Source organism: Rhineura floridana, chromosome 1 (assembly GCF_030035675.1).
Source record: "Rhineura floridana isolate rRhiFlo1 chromosome 1, rRhiFlo1.hap2, whole genome shotgun sequence".
NCBI lineage: Eukaryota > Metazoa > Chordata > Lepidosauria > Squamata > Rhineuridae > Rhineura > Rhineura floridana.
The window spans coordinates 47183983-47208916 of NC_084480.1; the positions used below are offsets into that span (position 1 = coordinate 47183983).

Here is a 24934-nt window from a genome sequence, read left to right on the forward strand (position 1 = left end):
AAAAAGGGACTGATCTACACCTTCTACCACTCTCCAATAAGATTTTAAAAATCATATAGGAATCTATAGAATGGTCTTTTGAAGTGATCAGAGTAAGTAATCTCTTTATATTTTGAAATATGTATCAATCACTTACTTAGGGCAAAAGATCACAAAGCACAACACCCACCATCTGAAGCTCAGAGATGCATGGTGTTTCGAAGATATCATGATGGAAGCTAGGGGAAACATGGTAAATGTTGGTTTAGAAAATATTTGCATTTACTGATAATAGCAATTGTATTCATCTAAATATTGTGCCCTGCCTAATGGTACGCTGTGCCTCATAACAATTGAAATTGTTTTTAAAGAAGTTTTAAAGATTTTTTAAAAGATTTTTTGGTTTTGATATGTTTTTAGTACTTTATCATTTATTTGCAGCCCTGGGCTCCCTTTGGGATAAAGAGCGGCATATGCAATTAATAAATAAACTACTACTATGCCATGCTCTCCACAGCAGCCATTTTGTGACTGGTGCCTACATCACATTTGCAGAATTCCAAATGTGCCCAAGGGCCCACAAAAGGTAAGCAACCACTGGGCTAAAGTGCTAGATTTGAACCAGGGAGATCAGAGTTCAACCTCTTGAAAACCTACCTCTTCAATTGTTGAATAGTATTTCTAGGCTCTTTATCCTAGAATCCCACGCATAGAACCTCAAACAGTTAAACACACACATACAAAATATAAAAGTAGATTCACACAATACCTATTAAAAGCCAGGTTAAATGTGGCTGTGGTTATAAAGCAAAGGTAGAGAAAGGGTTCTCACTCCTAAATGGGAGAAGATAAATCAACTCCTGGAGGGCTGAGAAGCACTTCTGCCTTTGCAATTCAATTAAGCAGTTCAGTTGCTACCTAACACAAGGGCATTCTTGGTTTTGTGGACTATTGTTTGACCACTGTCAATTGATAACATCCCAGCATTAAATGGCTTTGCAGCATCGTCTCAAAATTTATATCATCGTCAACAGAGGTGTTTTTCTGGAAGGAATTTGATTGCAACAAGAAAAGTCCTTGCTAGAGTCCTTTGTAACAATTAACAAACTGAAGGGTCTATTAACAAGTCCTCTCCATGTGATGACATATTTGATTGAATTAAAAGTGAGAGGTGCTCCCTATTATATTCAAGAATCAAGCTTTTGCCCGTACATCTTGCTTTCTCAAGTGATGTAGATTTCTACTTGGTTGTATCACCACACTACAGTATTTATGTAGCAGAATTGTAATAGACTGCAGCACATTCCTCCCCTGCTTTCTACCACTGCCCCAACACAATGTCCTGACCTTTTGAAAGAAAGAAGCAGTAGCTGGAATGCCCAGTGCAGTTTCTGCATACAAGGCTAACAAAAGGGAAACCAGCATCTCAAAATGGTGGTAAGCAGCTTTGCATTCTTAAGCTTTTGCCTATTAAAAATATATTTATATCCAAGTCAAGTTCAGGCTATACACTAAATACAAAGTCTGAAACTGAGGGATGAAATTAAAGACATACCTTCAGAATAAAAGCAATGTGAGTTGTGGCCATCTTTGGTCACAAGCCTATATGAGGGTCTTGGCTTGTAAAGTCAAACTAATTGGACCTTTAAAATACTAATTTTAATACAAATAAGAATGCACTGACACTCTGAAACCTCTTCTGATCAGCTTTCTGTACTAGCCACTGATTAAATTTCAGCTCTCAACTCCTACATCTTTCTGGAAGCGTAGGAGCAACATAGATGACTGAATGTTTACATTAGTAGGTGTTAGGACACACATTCTTCAAGAACCGTACGAAGTGATAATGTTTCTACTGCTGCTTTACTATGAAATTAAAGCAAACAGGGCATTATGAACCCTATATTTGCACACCTGATTTCCCCATCAATTCTGCAAGCTTATAATTAGGTATTTTTATACCAGTTGCCAGGCAAGCATTCAACCTGTGTTCAGTGAGCCAAAATAGATGTTTTCTTTTTCATTGTTCCAAAGAGTAATGTGAGGTTTTGCAAATCAAAATAGATTCTTGAGAGAAGACTACAGACTAGAAAAGGTTCTGTATGTGTTTTATAGGCACATATCACTAACTTGGTGAATACATCTTGCAGGGAGAAAATGTATATCAGATTCTTAATGGGAGTTCCACTGTAAGAATAAGTTGTGTACAAGTAATTCTGATTCCAGAAGTACCATTCAAACCAAGCTAAACTGTCCTAGGGAAGTGTCATGGCCCCGTCAGAGGACTCATCAGACAAGGATGACTCGGGAGTAACAGCAGCAGACCCAGAAGCAGCAGACCCAGAAGGAGAAATGGAGGAAACTCCTGAGAACCCAGCTCCTTCTCCCCCTCAGCTGCAGAGCACCCCAGACACAGCTGAAGACCTTCAGCCAGATGCAGAGAGTGAACAGGATACTCCCCCCCTCACCTGCAGAACGTAGACAACAGAAGGTCAGGCAGAAGAGGGGCAGGCCTGTCCACTTAAGGCCAAAACGCTGATGGCTCACACCTGCTGACAAACCTGTTCCTTAAAAGTCAAACCTTGGCTTCAGCTTGTTGCTGACTACAACGTCAGGCGTGACCACTGTGTGTCTTCCTATTCCCTGAACCTTGACTTGGACTGATCTCTCAGCAAACTAGACCTGGACCTTCACTGACGTCTCTTCTGGATTTCTGGCTTGGCACGTAAGCTTTGAACGGCCTCTGCCCTTATCTTGCTTCCTCCTTGCTAGCTTGGCAGATTTATAGCCAAGCTGCTGGCTGAGAACTTACGGCCTGGCAATTACCAAGGAATCTCCAGCCCTGCCTGCACCCCCACCGACACTGCTGTCTCAGTGAAGAGCTGACAGGAAGTCTAGGGTTACTAAAAAGTCTTTATTGAGGCAGTTAGTGAGAAAATCAATAATTGTGGACAAGTTTAAATGTAACAGCAACTTTCTCACCCAAACTGATCTTTCTTATCAAAGACTAACCATATTGTGAACACTGGATGTGTTCAACTTCTGGCGCATACCGTCATGTGAGGTCCAAAAGGCTGGGTTTGTTCTGTGTGTTAACAGTGTGTTCCCACTAGAATCTTCTGCAGTGCACAGGGATCCCCAAAATCGAACAATTCTCATATTTATTTCACCTTAAGTTTACAAATAATTTATACTTAACTCTGGATTTCTAAAACTAGCATAGGAATAGGAAGTGCTATATGTACACACTTTTACAACAGAAGTGTTTAAATCACTAATCAAAATGTACGAGGATCCAAAAAAACAGAAGAAACATCTTCAAGGCCTTGAAAAGTATTCCCACTAAATGTACATGCATGTACACACATACTAAACTTTATTCTATCAGGTTGCAAACAAAAAGGGGAAAATGGACAAAACAGAAAACTGAAATAAAGCACTATGATATGCTAGGGTTGAACGCAACTCATCCACACCTCTTGAATTAAGATGCAGAGCAGAATGGAGCTCTCCTTCAGAATCTAAACTTCCACAAATTTCACATGGTTGTCCAGGGGCTACCTTCAAAACATTCTCTGTCTCTGTCTCTCTCTCTTTTTTTTTTTACAGGTAATAGCAGGCTCCAGATGGCTAGGAAAGGCCAGCTGCTACCATACACATTCAAAATGGAGCCATACATGCCCCTGAAAGTAGCAGGATGTGATGACCCATGGTTTTTCTGTACAACATCTCTGGCAGGGATCACACATTAGCTCATCCCATTGCTCCCAGAGGCATTTTGAATGTGCACAGTCTTTCTTGCCACTTGGACATATTAAAACACCAAAAAGAAAATGCTTCAGAAGGCAACTTTGTGGACTCATGATGGAAGTTTATAAAATGATGCATGGCATGGAGAGAGTGGATAGAGAGAAGTTTTTCTCTCTCTCTCTCATAGCACTAGAACTTGTGGACATCCAATGAAGCTGAATGCTGGAAGATTCACAACAGTTAAAAGTACTTCACACAATGCACAGTTAAGCTATGGAACTCATTCCCAGGAGGTGGCAGTGATAGCCACCAACAACTTTAAAAGAGGATTAGACAAACTCATGGAGAATAATGCAGTCAAAGGCTATTAGCCATAGTGGTTATGATCTGCCTCCACAGTCAGAGGCAGTATACTTCTGAATACCAGTTGCTGCAGCGGGAGGAAGAGTGATGTGTGTTTAGGTGCTGCTTGCGGGCTTCCATGGGCATCTGGTTGGCCATTATGAGAAAAGGATGGTATACTAGATGGGCCACTGGCCTGATTCAGCAGGCTGTTCTTATGTTCTTAGGACCACCTCGGAACAGTGTATGCAACTTCTTTGGGGGGGAAAAGACTTTTCAGCTTTTTCTTGGACAAAAGCTGAGTCTCAATGTGGAAAAAAGTTACTTTATAATGAACGCATGTAAAAATTACACAAACTGGAATTAGACTGATTTATCCATTGTTATGACTGGTTATGATGATTTAGTGTAGCACTTGGATTAAGTGAAGTGCACTGGAATAATAGCTTTTATAAGACTCAACATTATTATAAGTGTGACTTGCAACAAAGAGTTGCTATGTGGAATCTGCTCCTCCACAGTGTTCCAGCCAGCCATGCCTTTTCTCAGAATACTCCACTCCATTCTTCCTTACACCAGCTTTCCATTCCCTCCCCCAACAGACTCAGCATTCGTTTTGGGGTTACCTCCTTAGTGTGTGTTCTACAGACTGTCCTTCTGCAAATTGCGGGATGCTAATATCTTTCTCTTGTGCATGGATGGTGCCATTGTGGCTACATGAGGATTCACACTGCCAGAATGATTTTTTCTATTAACATATAGGATAAGAATAAAAAAGGATCAAGTGTTATTTAACTCAAATTGTAGTTAAAAATAAAGTCCTTAACTGTACACTGAATCTGTCACTGCAGCTTTAGTTTGGCGCACACACAAAAATACCACTCAAGTAACAAAAGAATTAAACTTAACATCTTCATAAGCATTACAAGATACAGTGTGAAAGATTGTAAAATACATTAGCGAAGTTCTTACATCTTTTATTTATTGTTACAGACTTCAGGCACTGTAGTAAATTTGCTGTGGGAAAACTGAACTTCATTTGAGATTTATTCCTTAAAGAAACACACAGTCTCACATAATTCAAAGTAGGTGTTCTGCAATTGACTCAATACTACTCTGAAATAGATGCATGATTGCCACTGGGAGAAGAGTGTGCCTTTGTTGAAATATACTTTACAAGATTTATATCTCTTATTTCAATTGAACGATCCCCTAGGCAGCATACAACTTATTATAAACAATTCATTACAAAGCAATTCATTCATCATGCAACTATTATTTGTTTTTTATGTTGTATTTTCTGATAGTTTATCCTAGGATATTGCTTTTGCTTTTAATTTGGAAAGTACTGCAATATTTCTATATTAATAGTAGGCATATTTTAATAATAAAAAAGAACCTCTTGGTAACGGGGCAGCCAACAAACATGATGGGATTGGGGCATGATGTTAAAGCTTCCCCCCTGCTACTTGGTACTCCAGCAGTAAATTACAGTAAATACGGCAGGTTAGCTCTTAAAACAGTACAGCTACCCAGATTTGCATGTTTGAATGCTTCTCCGTTGAGTGGGAGGTCTGAGAAGAGCAGACTGGACCCTTCTCTCCTTTTATATTTATTTATTTATTTATTCCATTTGTATACTGCCCCATAGCCGAAGCTCTCTGAGCGGTTTACAATTAAAAACATTAAAAACAAATATACAAATTTACAAACACTTAAAAAAACAATTTAAAAACACATGCTAAAATGCCTGGGAGAAGAGGAAAGTCTTGACCTGGCACCGAAAAGATAACAGTGTTGGCTCTAGGCGCACCTCATCAGGGAGGTCATTCCATAATTTGGGGGCTCCCTAATGGGAAAAAGTCACACATATCTGCTGCCTAAAGAGGTATAATTCAAGAGAAACTCACTACTTGATTCTGTGGATTGCAAAAATTGACTCTATATGAATGGCACCCTAGAATGTCCCTACTAGCCATTATTAAACAGCTGCTAAGAGATCAAATTACAAACAAGCATTTGCTATGCAACACTCTTGTGAAGCTTTAAAACTCTATAGGCCACAAACATCTTGTACAAAGCAAAAGACACAGGCTAATAAGTGGGCGTTAGTGCTCCCATCACCTTCAGTAAGGTCAGTTTCAAGTTAAAGGTGTATCTTTTTAAATATTAGTAAGAGGCACTAAGCTTGAATGCATTTTGGGAGTTAAATCTTAATACCCAGAACTAGCATTTTTTTAAAAAAGTCATCCTGCAAGCTTGTGGGGGAAAAAATTCTACTCCACTACTAAAATTATTTCAACTCCACAGATAAATATGCTACATTGACTCCAGAGCTTTGCATTTACAAACTGATGCCAGGATTCCACAACATATACTTCAAAGCTTTTTCTATACAGAGACTGTCCTCTGCATGAATAAAGGTACTGGGGCCACACCCCTGCTTACTTCACTTGCCCACCATGCCTACCCCCTTGCCCAAACTGCCATCTCTCTTCACAGCTTGCCAAAAGTCTTTTGCGATCCTCCCCTACAAAGCATGGGGCGGATTGCAAAAAGGTTAGACTTTCTCATTTCCACCTCATGCTGCCACCAAGCAGGATGAAGACTGGGTCCAGTGGAAGTAGAAGCATAGAAAGGAAGAAGGCAGCCAGAAGCGGGGGCTGGCTTGGGCATTAGCGGAGGCTGCAGCAGCGAATTGCTGGGCCAACTAGCCACTGCTTTTGGCTTCCTTCCTCCTTCCTGTGCTGCTCCTCCTACCAAGCCCAACATTTCTTCCATAACATGGGCTGGAGGTGCACAAGGTACACAAAGTTATTCATAAAAGTAAACTTTCTCTTTGCAGTCCAAGACCTCAGACTTGCAACACCAGGATGGTGAAGTGCTTGTTGTTGTTGTTATGTGCCTTCAAGTCGATCACGACTTATGGCGACCCCATGAATCAGCAACCTCCAAGAGCATCTGTCATGAACCACCCTGCTCAGATCTTGTAAGTTCAGGTCTGTGGCTTCCTTGATGGAATCAATCCATCTCTTGTTTGGCCTTCCTCTTTTTCTACTCCCTGCTGTTTTTCCCCAGCATTATTGTCTTTTCTAGTGAATCATGTCTTCTCATGATGTGTCCAAAGTATGATAACCTCAGTTTCGTCATTTTAGCTTCTAGTGACAGTTCCGGTTCAATTCATTCCAACACCCAATCATTTGTCTTTTTCGCAGTCCATGGTATGCGCAAAGCTCTTCTCCAGCACCACATTTCAAATGAGTTGATTTTTCTCTTATCCACCTTTTTCACTTACCAAGTGATCCAGATACCAAGGGATTAGCCATCTGATTCCCTACCAGCAGTACTAATACTACATGCAGTACAGAGCAATCATGGCTAGTAACCTTGGATAGCTTTATCTTCAACGCTTCCAAGAATTTGTCTTACCTGTTTCTAAAACCATCCAAGTTGGTGGCCATTACTACATCTTGTGGTAGCAAATTCCAGACGTGCTTCCTTTTGTCTATACTGAATTTTCCAACATTCAGCCGATGCCAGGTTCTACTGCAGTTAATACTATTACTTCCACAAATAAGGAATTCAGCAAGATTAGCTTTCCCAACAGGGACCATCCCTTGATCCACAGAACAAGAAGTATTTTCTACTGATTTTGGCATAGGATACCATGCTATAGTCATTTCAGGTATACTGGAGCTTTGATCATTTGAAGACAACATACAAGCAAAAATCACTAGACTCATACTCAAGTGATGTGCTGTTTCTGCTGCATGAGACCTGTGAGGATTTCTTCCACATTCACTGCTAGTGAGAGCCAAGGGTTTATTATGTGGCTAGACCTTTACAAATAGTTTGTCATGATAAAAACAAAATATAGATTAAGCAGATAACATCAGGTCTAGTTAGCTTGGCCTTAATGTGGTTCATTGTAATCAACAATCTTTTTTTAAAAAAAAACCGCTATGAGGAAGCCTGAGTAGCCAGGGCAATGAGGGTTACAAAGCTCTCCCCAAAAGTGGTATTAGCAATTCATGGAAAGTTCAGAAAGGTGTGTGGGTTTTTTGTTTTTTTTAAGGACCATCAGTGAGCGGGGGGGGGGGGGGAGAGAGTGTATTAAACTTCTCCTGAGGTTGCTCAGACTCTGTTTACATTTTTAAAATGTGCATATAAATTGCACTTATGCAATTAACCATCCAAGGCAATTTAGTCTGGCCTTAGACACTAGGAATTAGTATTTTTTCTAAGCAGGAAATTAGAGAAGTATTTCAGTTGCTGTAAACTGTCCAGAGAGTTTTGGCTATGGGGCGGTATATAAATGTAATAAATAAATAAAGCTGATGATTACTTGGATTTTTATCTTGCCCTTCCTCATAAAGGGGCCCAGGGCAACAAACAAAGTAATAAAAAAATGTAAAATAACTTTCCAAACAAGCCGAATATCCATAACTAATAGTTTTGTGGAAAATCTTATTAGGCTGAGAGAGGCAAGCCCAATGATAGTGAATACGATGGAACAGAGTGGGACTGCAGGAAGTGTATTGTTCTATGTTCCATATGTTGTTGAACGTATACTGAGAAGCAATAAAATTAAAATGTTAATAACTTCAAAGTTGCCATGAACAATGTCTTTCAGCCATCTAATTACTGATTACTGCAACGTTCTCTACGTGGGGCTGCCTTTGAAGATGGTTCGGAAACTGCAGCTTGTGCAAAATGCAGTGGCTAGATTGGTAACAGGGACCAGACAGTTCGAACATATAAAACTGATTCTGGCCCGCTTGCATTGGCTGCCTGTATGTTTCTGAGCTTGATTCAAGGTGATGGTTTTAACCTATAAAGCCTTACACGGCTTAGGACCACAATACCTGATGGAACGCCTCTCCTGACACAAACCCACCTGTACACTACGCTCCACATCCAAGGCCCTCCTCCAGGTGCCTACTTGGAGGGAAGCTGGGAGGCTGGCAACAAGGGAGAGGGCCTTCTCAGCCCATCCAGCCCATCACTGCCTCCGGGCACCAGTCCAATTCCATTACAGCCTGTCCCAATTCAGATGGAATACAGCCTGTCTCATCAGCATACTAAGGACATCATGCTCCAAATCCCCAGATGGCAGCTCCAAATTGTTTCATATAAATACTGAATAGCATAGGAGAAAGAACAGATGCCCTGCAGAATCCTACAGCCCAAAAGCCATGGGGCTGAGCAACAGTCCCCTAGTGCAACTTTCTGCAAGTAGGAGCAGAACCACTGTGCCTCCAACTCCCAAATGCAAATCGCTCCAGGACACCATGGTCAATGGTGTTGAAAGTTTATGGCAGGGTAACTCTAGGAATCATAAAAATCTATTGTCATGATATTCTCAATAATATTTTTTGCTTATAGTTAATAACTGTGTATATTCTGTACCATTGTTTCCTTCATGATTTCTACAAAAGATCAACAACGAGATTTAGCAAAAGCATTCCTCTGGTGAGCAACTGACAAAGAAACTGAGGAATTGTGCCAGTTTTATTATATTAGCAATGAGTTTCATTTTCTGGCATGGTCTGAAAATGGCAGAACGGGGCAGGCAGTTTGGCGAGTACAGATGCCCACACTGGTAATTTCATGACCTAGTTTTGCTTATTTTAGCTGCTGTAAATTAACATACTTTGGACAATTATAAACTACGTAAATCAACAGGCTTCGCATATCATTTCAAAAACACTGCAGATGCCAAGCTTAAGTTGGTGGACATGCTGTAATTACTTCACAATATACTTATTCTTAAATTGTTAACCTCAGATGAAGAACAAGACAAAACATTGAATCAGCCCTTGTTGAGTCTTGTATCGACTTGGAGACAACAGTTCAAGAACAATAATTTTGGGATCATTTGTACTAGTCTCCCATTTCCAGTCTTTTAGCCTTTTTGCCATTACATTTCAGCTCTCTCAAAGGGCCATGCTCCTATGTTAACAATGCAAGCAATTTTAGGCTATACATACATCTGCATATTGCTCATGTGGGGGGGGAGGTGGTGGCAAAGAGGTATAGAGCTAATAAAGCTGTTTTATTTCAGAGAAAGAAGGAAATGCATCTTTGACAGAAGAAAACTGGGGACTCCAGCAGGAAATACCAACATACTGACCTAGTCTGAGTGATTACTTTAAGTTATGGAAGGGGAACCCTGTGGCCTTCCAGATCTTATTGGACTAAAATTCTCATAGCCCCCAACAAATTTCAATACTAGCTGCAATTCTATGTCCAAGAAAATTTGGAGGACCACAGCCTCTCCACACCTGCTTCGCATTCTGCTTGGATATGAATCAATGAAATCTTGCAGCAGCATAGTTTTCTCCTCCAGAATCTTATAAACTCAGCAAGAATTTCTGCAAATGCATAGTCCAAGGATTCATTTTTGAAATGCGTATGTTTACTGATTCACCACACATCCAACAACATGCCAAGAACTGTGGAAGGCATGACAGGACAGGTTCCAAGGAGATTAAAATATTTAAAAGAATCACAAGTGAGCTATACACTCCAAAGTTCACTCCAATTCAGTAAATTGCTCCCTGCTGGCCACCAGAAGTCAATCCACACTTTGAATCCAAATTCATAAATGAACTTTCATTAAGCTGCATGCAAGATTTCTGACATACAAGCAATGCTGAAAGCCTTTCAAAAATTAAGCCATTTTCATCTGTTTATTTTCATTCCAAGTAAGGCAAGTATTTAATTTTCCATGATAAATGTTCCCCCTCCATTTTTACCTCTTACCCACTGAATTATTTTGCTAACTGATAAATCATGTGATGCCACACTGACCTTGAGGAACTAGGAGTAAATGTTGAAATTAGGACTCTGTCACTGAAAGATCACATGCAGAAGTATATTTATTTAGCAGCAACAGATCAAAGTCTGTTGTCCAAGGACACAAAGCAGAAGGGGGGGTGGTGGAGAAATGATTAAAAATGAAGCCACTTATTCTGTACAGTCAAGGCTCTTAAAGACGCACAAGAAAAATTTGATTTTTACAAAGTACAACACCTAACCTAGCCCAATGTGGAGCCTGCAGCACATAACACATTTCTTACATAGTAGACAGAAGAATAGTCATGCTCAGGTTCACCTTTTTGTAATAGCTCTAAATTGGCCACAGCAAATAAATCAATTAAGAAGACCCAGAGAGCACAACACATCTTAGAATTTACAAAGCAAACAGCAGCATGAGTATTTGCTAACCATAACTGCAGGCTCACAATAACTTCTCCCAGGTTGCTTTGCTCTCTTGGACCTCTTTTAGGATTCTAGATATCCTTGCAAACATGCTTGGGTTGCAGCTTGGGAAAAGTGATTTCAAGTGGAAAATACAGCTGGTGGAGAAAGGATTAATCACCACCTCTTCCCCACCACCACCTACCACCACCACCACCACCACTGGTTGCTCCTGTGCACAGCCTCCTGAGGCTACTTTTTATTATGAAAACTGGTCAGGGCTATCATTTGCCCCTAACACTCAAATATACAACCATGCCACACAGTATGCTTTAAAAAGAAAGTTGGCTGCTGCCTCTTATGCATTCAAAATTGACACTGTCCCCTTCCTCTTCAGCAACTGGAAAGTGAAACAGTCAAAAGGGTCATGAGGAAGGTAGGCAAAGCAAGCCACTTGTTTTCAAGTTTTTGTAGCTCCTCATCATTAAGAAAGGATCAGTGTAACCCTGTCCAGACGGCAACTGGTCTGGAATGTCTCCACCTTGTATTGGGCCAGGGAGACAGACTAGGAATACTGTTGGTGTACCATCCACCTTGCTGCCCAACAGCTTCCTTAGCTGAGCTGACAGAGATAGTCTCGGAGGTGCTCTTGAGATCCCCTAGACTTTTGGTACTGGGGGATTTCAACGTCCATGCCGAGGCTGTCTTATCTGGAGCAGCTCAGGACTTCATTGCCTCCATGACAACAATGGGGCTGTCTCAATTTTCTACCGGCCCAACGCATGTGTCGGGACATACTCTTGATTTGATCTTTGCCACTGGACATGGAGATGGTGATCTGGCGGTGGGGTGTTTTTCATCTACCCCATTGTCATGGACAGATCACCGCTTGCTGAGATTTAGACTTACAGCGGCTCTTTCCCTCTGCAAAGGTGGAGGATCTATTAAGTTGATCCGCTCCCGGAGCCGGATGGATCCTGTAGGATTTCAGAGGGCTCTGGGAGATTTTCCGGCTGATAGGACTGGTGCTCCTGTCGAGGCCCTGGTCGCACTGTGGAATACGGAAATGACCCGGGCTATTGACACGATCGCTCCCGCGCGCCCCCTCCGCTGTAGAGCTCATACAGCTCCGTGGTATACCCTGGAGCTGAGAGCGATGAAACATGAGAGGAGGAGGCTGGAGTGCAGATGGAGGAAAACTCCCAGTGGATACAATCATGCCTTGGTAAGTGGCACCAATAAGTTGTATACAAAAGCGGTAAGGACAGCAAAGAAGCTTTATTTTGCTGCCTCTATTAGATCATCCCTATGCCGCCCAGCGGAGCTTTTTAAAGTCGTGCGTGGGCTCTTACACTCTGGCCCGCACGATACTACGGAAACATCGGAAGCCCGCTGCAACAAAATTGCTGGACACTTTCAAGATAAGATCGCATGTATCCGCAGGGATCTTGACTCCGATGTTGCGACAGATGAATCCATTGAAGTGTCCGGAGCACGGCCTTGTCCTTCATTATTGGATGAGTTTCAGTTGGTGCAGCTCGAGGAAGTGGACAAGGTGCTTGGAATGGTTCGGGCAACCACATCTGTTCTGGATCCTTGCCCATCTTGGCTAGTGAAAGCTAGCAGGGCTGGGACCACCGGTTGGGCCAAGGAAGTGCTTAATGCCTCCTTGAGGGAGGGAGTAGTCCCTGGTAGCCTCAAGGAGGCAGTAGTGAGACCTCTTTTAAAGAAACCCTCCTTGGACCCAGATAACTTGAACAACTATAGACCGGTGGCGAATGTCCCTTTTTTGGGCAAGGTTTTGGAACGGGTGGTTGCCGGCCAGCTCCAGGGGTTCTTGGATGAAACCGATTATCTAGATCCGTTTCAATCCGGTTTTAGGCCCGGTTTTGGCACCGAAACAGCCTTGGTTGCCCTGTATGATGACCTTTGTCGGGAGAGGGACAGGGGGAGTGTGACTCTGTTGATTCTCCTTGATCTCTCAGCGGCGTTTGATACCATCGACCACGGTATCCTTCTGGGGAGACTCGCGGAGTTGGGTGTCGGGGGCACTGCTTGGCAGTGGTTCCGCTCCTACTTCGCGGATCGTCACCAGAAGGTAGTGCTTGGGGAACATCACTCAACACCATGGACTCTCCACTGTGGAGTCCCTCAGGGGTCGGCCTTGTCCCCCATGCTTTTCAACATCTACATGCAGCCGCTGGGTGCGGTCATCAGGAGTTTTGGAGTGCGTTGCCATCAATATGCTGATGACACGCAGCTCTATTTCTCCTTTTCATCTTCTTCAGGTGAGTCTGTTGATGTGCTGAACCGTTGCCTGACCGCGATAATGGACTGGATGAGAGCTAATAAACTGAGACTCAATCCAGACAAGACCAAGACACTGCTGGTGAACGCCTTTCCTGCTCAGATGGTGGATGTTCACCCTGTTCTGGATGGGGTTACACTCCCCCTGAAAGAACAGGTACATAGTTTGGGGGTTCTTTTCGATTCTTCCTTGTCTCTCGAGGCCCAAGTGGCCTCGGTGGCACGGAATGCATTTTACCATCTTTGTCTGGTAGCCCAACTACGCCCCTATCTGGACAGGGACGACCTCGCCTCCGTTGTTCATGCTCTGGTAACTTCAAGATTGGATTACTGTAATGCACTCTACGTAGGGCTGCCCTTGAAGACAGTTCGGAAGCTTCAGCTGGTGCAGAACGCGGCTGCCAGACTATTGACGAGGACCAGTCGGTCTTCGCATATAACACCTATTCTGGCACGTCTGCACTGGCTCCCTATTTGCTTCCGGGCGAGATTCAAGGTGCTGGTTTTGACCTATAAAGCCTTACACGGCATGTGACCTCAATACCTTGTGGAACACCTCTCTCGCTATGAACCTACCCGTTCACTTCGTTCAGAATCTAAGGCCCTCCTCCGGGTACCAGCTCATCGGGAAGCCTGGAGGGTGGTTACTAGATCTAGGGCCTTTTCTGTGGTGGCCCCTGAGTTGTGGAACAGCCTCCCCGAAGAGGTACACCTGGCGCCTACTCTTCTATCTTTCCGGCACCAGGTAAAGACCTTTTTATGCTCCCAGGCATTTTAATCTTTTAATTTTCTTAATCTTTCTACTTTTAACATGTATCCTTTTTAATTTGTGTTGTATTTCGTTTTTGTTGTGCTTTCTGTTGTTTGTTTGTACATGTTTTTGTGATTTTTTACTATGATATATTGTATTTTATCTTGTTTGTTCACCGCCCTGAGAGCTATTCTGCTAAGGGCGGTATATAAATTGAAATAATAAATAAATAAATAAATAAATAAATGTCTGTAATGCTACCAGACACAAACATTCAGCTGATATTAAGACTGGAAATTTATTAGACAGGTGTTCATAAACTCCACACAGAAAAAAGTGCAAAATTAAGTTGTCCTACTCTTAACAACCTTTACCTACACAACTATGTAGGTAAGCTACACAAGTCATGCATAGGTATGACAGGACACCAGAACTCAGGAGAGAAAGAGAATTATCTTAGCCCTCTGTAGCAGGAAGGCTCAGGCCTAGTTCAAACAATTATGTGGTGGAACTGTTCGTTGCAACAGCTTTCAAACTGCAGATGGGGGAAGCTCCGATTGCATAATACCGTATGAAACCCATATGAAGAAATACTTCACATAGAGTGAGAACTAGATGCTAAGGAGAAGAGATTAGTTCAGGTGGGGACAGATTTCAGGATCTACTTTGTTGTTTTTGCTAGAACCTCAAGATCTACTAACGAAAGTCAGGTGCAAAATAATGCCATGTTTGGGATTAGGGAATTCCATTGTCAATCCAAGAATTTGTTTTCAGTTTCAGAAAGGAGCTGACAATTCTGGCATACAAGATCAATTCCTGGTCTTCCCCCTCCCCCCCCCAAAAATGCTTTCTTCATTTCAGCAGCCTAATTTAGAAGGTTGGTTTAGAAGCTGGGGGGGGCAGCCTTTTTGTTACTGTTACTGTTAAATAATTGGTAGCCAGAATCCTTGCTGATGTACTGTAAATCACTTGAAAAGGCAGCTCCAGATCTACCTTCTGCCAACCCCTGAGCTACCCTAGTCTTCCCCCACTGCATTAGTTTTGAGTAGGAAAGCATGCAATCTCATTACTTGCAGTCTAAAAGTATTAAGATTACAAACAGGTACACTATCTCATATACTGTTCATGTGAACTAGGCCTAAGAGGTATCCCAAATAGCCACACTCTACTATACTGCACCCAGGGCAATTTTCTCTGCTGACATAATTTATGCATAGAATTTGTAATGCCATTATTTCTAAGCCACGTACTTGGCACTAAATACTACAGAAAGCTACATTAAACATGGTGAATAGGTCTATCAGTGGTTATTAGTTGCGATGGCTCTGTGGAACCTCCATGTTCAATGGCAGTATGCCACTGAATACCAGCTGCCGGGGATCAGCAACAGAACAGAGTAATGGCTTTCAAGCCCTGCTGCTTGTGTGCTTCCTGGAAATCTGTTTGGGCACTGTGAGAAACAGGATGCTAGATTAGATGAACCTTTGATCTGATTCAACAGGGCTCCTCTTATGTTCTTAACTGTTTGCATTTGCAGTGCTAGGTCTACAATAAAACTTGAAATGCTGAACTTCACAGCCACATTACAATTGCCTTATCAGCATTCCTAGTTTCAACTGGTTTTAAGTGGACAGAGTCAATTCTTACTCTTGATAAGATGGTACTTGAACGTTTCACATGTTTAATGACTAAGAAGCGTGTATGTAGGAGGAGGAAATCAGATGTAACACTTGCTGTTACAAGTTGTTCAACTAGAATGTTTTTTAAAGTTTAAAAGTTTTAACTCACAGTGAAGAGAGTGCAAATGCAGACAACAACATAGCTGTTGAGCTCCACTCAGCTTAGAGGGCTTGTATTTCAAGTCTATAGTAGGAGGAACAAAACACAATGTTTCATGCAGATGGAACTCAACTCTGTACACACACCCGAACAAAAAGCCACATTTATTCCAAAAATATGTTTCTGCTAAGATCTGCATAGTTGTTACTTAATATTTATATCCTACTCTCCTGCTCATAGAGCATTCAAACCAACGTACAGAAAACATACACAATAAAAGCAATAAAATACACCATTAATAAGATACAAATGTAAAAGGTCATTAGAAGCCACAAGAAGAAAAACTAAAGTATTAAAAGCCATTGATATAAAAATATTTTCAGCGTTTGGTCCAACAATAAAGAGGGATCTCACTAGCACTACAACCAACACCACTCATCTCTTGTGCTCACTCACCTGATAACCAAAGACAATAGCCTAATTTGCACATCACTTTACACCATATACTAAGCCATAGTTTAGTTTAGCATTACGTCAGAACCAAGGCTTGTATTTTGTTTCTCTCCAACAAACCATGAGCTATAACCAAGACTTGTTCTTGGCTTATTACTTGTGGTTTGTTTGGGAAAAATAAGTTATGAACCTGAGTTCAGGCATAATGCTAAATCAGGCCATGACTTGGCTCCCAGCAATATGGCAGGAGTAGAAGTGGGGGAGGAGCAAAGTGACTGCAATTTCGGCAGCTTGCAACAGCATATTGCATGTTCACCTTTATTAAACCATAGATTAGCTTAGTTATGGTTTATACTTGTGGTGTGTACAGTAAATGAGGCCAATAATACAGACAGTTCAGCCTCCAAGGCAGATCTTAAAGCCCAAGCATGTTAATATGGGAGCAGAGGATTGTTGGTTTAGATACAGTCAAGTTATGCTAACCCATAATAAACAGCAATGGAGGAGGGAATTTTGAGGGAAATATGCTGTAGCATTGATCCTTACAATTAATATGCTCATTTAAAACCAAGGGCTTAAAACACTTTATCTCAAAGCTGTACCTTTTATTCCATACTTTTATAGTTAAAGAATCAGAGGAAAATATGAAAAACATCTTGCCAGCTTTAATTACAAGATTAAGTGCCTTTTAGCAAGCACTAGTTTAACAGGCAAAAAAAGAAATGAGTGCTTGCAATAAGTCAAGGCTTCAGTCCCATGTCTCTATAGTGTCCCATGCACATGGTTACAATTGCCGCTAAAATTGCCCTGAGGGAAGATTTGTTCTGAAACACACTGGGCAAAGAACAAATCCTATTTCGAGCACCTAGATTTATTTATTTATTTGCCTGGTGCTTTTATAGTTTTGTGGCTGGTTTTCTGACATTTGATAAAACACCTGAGAATATTACTTTCTGCTCCACAATTTTGAAGGTTTCTTTACATTATTCAAATGACCTTTTCTAGAATTGACTTGAAAAACAGTAAATTAAGGGAAACAGTATAGCACTAAATCATTTCTGATCTGCATTATACTTTCAGCAGATGTTTTGCTCCAGCCATTATGAAATAGAATAAATTGTGTTTTAAGATAAAATATGATACCCACAGAGTTACAATCTGCTTGCTGCATTCAAAGAGCAGTTTCCTGTTATTTAATAAATGCATACCACTGTTTACAGGAGCAATCATTAACACCACAATTCCTCTTCCAAATTCAGCTCAGGAAAATTCTCTCATTAAACCAAAGATACAGGAAGCATATTAACAGTCTTTTACAAAGCAACTGAAAGAACAAACATCCACCCACTTCAGCTTATTAATTAATTGAAGCATTTTGAAGCACACAGCTATTAGTCAACGTTTTGTATGCAAACATGGCAATCCATAGCAATACTTCTCTGCTAAAAAGGTAGTGGAATCCTACATTCAGTTTTTCAGCCACAATTCAAGGCAAACTTCTGAAACACTGAAAAGAATTCATAGGAGATCTAGAAGAATAGTAAACTGACTGCCCCATAAGGTGAAATGAGGAAAAATATCTCCAACTTGACAGCAGCTCAGCACTAGAATGAGCCATCCAGTGATGTTTTGAAATATTCTTATTTTATGAAGAAAGCTGAAAAAGCTTTTATGGAGCAAACTTTTAGGCATAGGTTGTCTTATTTTAGAAGAAAGAGCTAGGAAGCCACTATTAATTAGGGACACAAGAACAGACTGCTGAATTAGGCCAACATCCTGTTCTCACAGTGGCCTATGGGAAACCCACCAGTAGGTCCTGAGCATAAGAATACTCTTCCCTTCAGCAGCATGCTACCTCTGATCATGGGGTCAGAATATAGCCATCAACAGCCTTATCCTCCATAGTTTTACTATGTGCTGTTTGAAGTACTTTCTTTTGTCTGTCCTGAATCTTCCAACATTCAACTTCATTGGATGACCACGAGTTCTAGTATTATGAGAGAGGGAGAAAAACTTTCCTCTATCCACTTTCTCCATGCCATGCATAATTTTACACACTTCTTTCATGTCACCTCTTACTCACTTTTTCTCTAAACTACAAAGCCCCAAATGTTGTAGCCTTTCCTCATAGGGTAGTTGCTCCATCCCCTTGACCAAGATTCTATGGCTTTTGCAAGCAAATATATTGCTATGATAAGCACTACACAACCAGTGTAATGTAGTTAATAAGAGAGAAGTCCCACTCAACCAGAGAAGATCACTCGCTGTCCTTTTGCAAGTTGCCCTTCTTCACAGAACTGTGATAAAGATGAAATGTCATCTTGAAGGACAGAACACAGATGTAATGAATATTCATCAGCTGACCTGTTCCAAAATTTTTGCAGCATTTTTTATGACACAAAAGCCAAAGAGTCTTATAGTACCTTAAAGAACAATGAGTTTAGTATTCATTAAGGTGCCCCAAAGCTATTGTTTTGTTTTAACAGACTAACAATTTCCAATTTTTAGGGCACGGCGTCATACGAGTGGGGTGGTTAGTTGCCAAGAGATCAAGAACTGTCTCATTTACTTTATCTAAACACACACTCCGTAATTACAACTGAAATGTGATCTCTGTTGCAGCACATAAATATTAGCAAACAATGGGCTTCATACATGTTAAGGCAAGATGATTTTTTTCACTGTATGTGTAAGTGGATAGGGGACACTATTACAAATCCATGTCTCTGACATTTTATGAAGACTAAATATATTCCTTAATTCTTCTCCCCCATATAAGAACAAAATCTTAAAGACACATGCTCCACTTAGTCATGGGATAGTTTTTGGATTTGCATTGTTCTTTTGAAAGCTGATCTGGCATTCTAAAATATAATCTAGATCTGAGCCACAAACTTACAAATGATGCAATAAGAGCATTAACTATCTGACTGTTGATCAAAGCACAGGAGAAAGACAATACTAATGGAATTAGCCACATTCAAGCAATATATGGTGTATGGAAAGCGAACAGGGTACTACCATCATCCAGCTCATAAGGCACGAATATTTTGTTGCTGAAAACTTCAATTATTTCACGAAGATTATTGAGATTTTAAAGGCTGCTACAGGAGTCTCAGGTGCATTTACAGGATATTGTTTCCCCTAATTGCTCTATGTTGTGATCCTAATACTAGATTTTAGCTTGAAAAGATGCGTAGCTTACTGGGCTGTGCTAGAAATAGAAACACACCAAGAAATAAGAGGAGTTTCAAATACAATGCAAGTCTTTATGACGTCTCAAGACTGTAATTGGCAGCTGTGTAGTTAATGTGGACAGTAACTGTCAACCTTGTTTAACAAGCACGTGAAGAGCAGCTTATGACATTTCAAAAGCAGAATAATCTCAAAGTTGGTTTTAGAAGGCAATTCTCCCTGAACAATGCAATTATCTGTACATCACAGACACATGAGTATTGTTAAAAAGAAATAATCTAGGAGTTAGAAGGAATTATACAAATACACTTTCTTCACATTCAACTGATGCTTCCAATATGGGATAATTGGAGGGAAAGCAGAGCATGCTTAACCAAACCAAAACTCACCCATGGGTAATTGTTTGCACAACAGTACTGCATGAAATGTCAAACACAGCAGCTAATGATCTTAAAGAGGGTAGAGGAAGAGAGAGATCCCACAGGTGCTCTTCAGCTTATTTGAATGGACAACAAAATAGAAAATAAAGAGATTAAGGAGGAAATTATGCACACAGAAGCAAAAGCAGTGATGATGTCTATATTACTACATCTCAAAGATCTTGGGATCGTAGTGGAAAGAAACATCAGTTCCAGCATATGGCTATGGCTATCATGAAAAGGCAAATTCAAGTATTAGAATTGGAAAAGACATTGTGTAAAACAAAGTTATAATGTCATTCTAAAAGCATGATGCAGCTAGTTTTAATCACACCATCCCACGAAGTATATTGCACAGCTGGAGAAATTATAGCAACTAAGAAAAAGGGAAATTGATCATCCTTATAAAATAAGGAAATATGAAACAAAGACTCCTCATTTTAGGGACTAAATTGGGGACTATATAGAGGGTTTAATAAAATTAAGACTGTGCCATGTGGAAGGAAGAAAGGGAAGGGAGCACACATGAGCTTGATGCTTTGTTCAGGCTCATCCATGTAGCACTAAGCCATAGTTTTGGGAATACTTTCCCAACCTGGTACCCTCAGGATGTTTTGGGCTCCAACTTTCATCAGATCCAGCCACATGGTTCTGCTGGCTGGGGCTGATGGAAGTGTAGTCCAAAACATGTAAATAAGACCAGGTTGGGGAAGGTTGGCTTAGTGTTATATGTGAATTGGGTTTGTATGTGCATCACGTTTAAGTGTCAATCACACTATATTTTGGAGCTAGAAGTCTTAATAGGTTGCTTTTAAGATACTTGAGGATTGTTAATATTACCTTTTTGCTTCCTCTAGGTGGCATAAGTACTCATAAGCTATATTCTGACGTCGCCTTTCATCCATCTCCTCTGCTGAAAGCCGCTCATCATCCACAATAGCTGTAAGTACAAAAATCACATCAAATTAAACATAATGAATTGTGACAATTGCATCTATTTGGCAGGAGAGGAGAAGAAAGGTAATAAGTTGCTACAAATGAGCAATTGCTTATTATAAATTGGACACATTAATTTTAGCTTAATGCATACACTTAGTTACTATTTCATAGGCAAATGTATATTTTTAGTGTTTCTTTTTAAAAAAACTAGTACGAGAAGGAGAAAGAGAGGTTCCTGAAAATGTAAATACTTTCCATCTACAATTAACAGTTGTTTCAAAACAAGCTTATGAACTTGAAAGATGTACTGTCAACATCCTAGAGATGATTGATATATATACTTAAATACACTTTCCATTTCTTAAACCTAAGAAAAATATCCAGTTTTTTTTAAAGTAGGAATCTTGAGTCTGAACATCTGAGATATTTGTTAGTAAAAAGAATGTGCCTTTCTGTTAGATTCCATAACTACATATTGTGACTTGCTTCTTTTGGGAAAAAAGGATCTCATCAAAACCTAATGAACATTTACCTAACAGGAGTATAATGCAATGCCAGTCCTGTAGTTTTCTCACTTCCCCCTGCATAATGTGGCTCTGCTCATTTGCTGGAGCCATCTGTAGCTACTAACTTTGGCAAGCTCTTTTGTCAATTAATTTTCTCTTTTAAGATGCACTGCTCATGCACATGAAGGTTCCATTTAGCAATCATAGCTAACTGCTGCCATAACTTTTTTAAAGCCCTGCTGGATCAGATTGAAGGCCTGTCTAGTCCAGAATTCTGTTCCCATGGTGGCCAACCAGATGCCTATGGAAAGTCCAAAGCAGGATATGAGTGCAATGCCACTCTCCTGCTAATGTTCCCCAGCAACTGGTGTGCAGAGGCATAGTCGAAGCAATACATAGCCATCATGACTACTGATAAATCTATACTGGAGAATTTATAAATGGAGGATTAAGCTTTCAATATATCTATCCTCCCTGAATTTCTCTAATTAAGTTTTAAACTATTTTTATCCATTTATTTTCTATACAGCAATTGGAAAGTAAAGTTACATATTTTACTTTTGTGAGAGTTGATAAAATATTTCACAATTGTATGCAATATGGCTTTCTAATTTATGACTGTGGGGAAGAGGAAGCTACATTAATGTTTTGAGCAGTTATCCATTCATCTCAGTCTGAAATAACATCCTTGTGACTCCAAACTGTCAGATTACAGATTATACATAGACAGAGAGGCTTCATGAGCTTTGCCTCTATAATTTAAATGCACTTTTTATATTACTGTAGGACTGCTTCAGTATGAAAGCTAGATTGAATTAGAGAAATGTAAACAATGGTCTTGCTATTTATAAGATACAACAAAATATCCATCAAGTTTAATGGGCAGAGAACAGAATGCAACTTTTAGCCCCTTCCTTGCTTTCCTGCTACTACTCCCTCCCACCCATCACCAAGGACAATTCCTAGGTGCCATGTTTTGCGTTAGCAGTTTCCAGCCTCAAATATCCCATACACATTATAAGACAAAACACATTTAAACTGTTATGAAATGGAATCCTCATCAGTTTAGGATTAAAACATTAACTTCCAAGCATCATCATCAGGACTATATTTCCAAAATATGACCTCCAGGTAAGGAACACTGCCCCCCAACCCAGAAGCTGTGTTTAGTGTAGGGAAGAATCTACATGCATAGTGGGGGCCTCTATTTAAGTGATGGGTGAACTCCTCTCCACTTGCCTCTAAAGCCATTAGGAAAAAAACTCTAATGGGGAGGAGGAAACAGACACACAACTTCTCCCCATCCACCCACAATATTTCCAAGAAAGCTAACACACACCACTAATGGGTGAAGTGCAGAAAAGTACGATCCCCTGCTCCATATCAGGAGAGGACAGTCCTGAGTCAGGAGCATGGTATCCAGTTAAGGTGTCCATCACTTACAAACCTCTGTTATAATTCACTCTTTTTTCCTTCTCAAAAGGAATTGTTCCGTTTGCTTGGGAAGAGCTGTCAAGGAGAACTGGACAGTTAAAAGAAGTCTTCAACCTTCTAGAGAACTGTCTTAATCGCAACAGGGAGGTTCTGATGGCAAGGTCCAGTCTTTTGCCAGTCTGTCATGGACAATTACATCTTGGCTTAATAAGCAAAGATATCAACACGAGTGCTCCTCATGCATGCAGCCTCTTCACTTACCACTTCATGGTGTAACCAGGAAGTATTCAATTAACCAGTTTCCTGTTTTGTCTGAATTGGGAAACTCTGGTTGCCAGATCTAGAACAAGCCAGGATATTAAACTAACTTCAAACTGTGGTTTCAATATCCTGGCTTGTTCAGAACCTGGTTACCATGCTTATTTACATATTTATTCTAAAAGATTATATCTCTACTTTCTGAGGAATTCAAGGTAACTAACCAGTCAAAATACAAAAGCAGTATTTCAGAAAGGGGAAGGGCCATGGCTCAGTGGAAGAGTACCTGCTTTGCATGCAGAAGGTCCCAGGTTCAATCCCTGGCATGCTGAGGTAGGGCTGAGAGAGGCTCTTGCCTGAAACCCTGGAGAGCACCTGCCAGTCCAGCGTTGCCCAACCTTTTTCAACCCAACACCCCTTTGCAAAATCTTTTTGTGCCCAACGCCCCCCTCAGATTAAGTATATGCCAATGCTTCCTATTCTTTCCTTAAAATATGAGTAATGCATAAAAGGTATTTTCAATTATTATTACTGATCGTTTTTATCATGCCTTTTCATTGCACTTAGATTACACATTGACTTCTTAGTATGATTTATTAATATACAATGTCCACACAGTATGAACCAATAGAATACACTGTGTTACTTAACAACAAACTCATTCAGTTTTCCGGCATTGTTTCGTTAAACAAGTTCATTTAAACATCACAGAAACAATAGGTAGCGAGTGTGTCCCATTCCTGAAGAAAACCAGTGAATAACTGACTGTCTGTGTCACCCGTTTCCACACGGCACTCATCCATTGGAAGAATGCGCCCTCCACCAATACACCCAGCTTATCAAACACTCTCTCATGATTGGTTCCAACATCCCTCAAGACAGCATCGGAACATTACCTAGTGCCGGGGTGTGGCTAATATCCCCATTCCTTTATATGACACTGGCCGCTATTCAGTTTAAAACAGTTTAGAATTAATGATTTGTGTATTAAATAAAATTAAACTTAAATGCTTCAACTGTCGCATCAGACCGCCAAATGTCAACGCCCCCCTAATGAACCCAAACACCCCCTAAAGGTTGTAGTCACACCAACGCCCCCCTGAAAGGCTGTAACGCCCCTCAGGGGGGCGCTACCACCCACGTTGGGAATCGATGTGCCAGTCAGTGTATACAATGCTGAACTAGATGGACCAATAGTCTCACTCTGTATAAGGCAGCTTCCAATGTTCCTAAAGTATAAAACAATCCCCAAGTTTGAATGGAAAGCGAAGCTTGCGGTTAATTATAGACTTCCAGGTTTAAATTGGAGCTTGCTCAAAATATGGACTAAAGATGTGTGAAAGACTTATTTTGGCTTATTAAACCAAGATATGGTTGGCTGAACCAGCTCACTGCATCAAGTTTGTTGGCGTGTGTATAGGTAGAATTACACAAACCCTTTAAGAAAACCAGATAAAAACAAAGGCTGACAATTCTGGCATCATGCACAGATGGAAATGTGGGGGAAATGTCCTTGGATAATAAAGGCAAAATTGACAGAACTATTGGCCTAGATATACTCTTACTTATTTGAATACTGTCCTTCAACCAATTAGTCCCCAGGGCAGTTAGCAAAAACA

At 40.6% G+C, this 24934-nt stretch overlaps 1 protein-coding gene across 2 annotated transcripts in view; it reads right to left on the reverse strand.

Moving 5' to 3' along the window:
• IQGAP2 (IQ motif containing GTPase activating protein 2) overlaps nt 1-24934 on the reverse strand; it is a 211485-nt gene that overhangs the window by 136067 nt on the left and 50484 nt on the right. For both annotated transcript variants that reach the window (XM_061620404.1, XM_061620395.1), the window contains exon 2: nt 21019-21118. In XM_061620404.1, the coding sequence (XP_061476388.1) occupies nt 21019-21083 (65 nt within the window). In that variant the 5' untranslated portion in view covers nt 21084-21118. The remainder of the gene's footprint in view (nt 1-21018; nt 21119-24934) is intronic.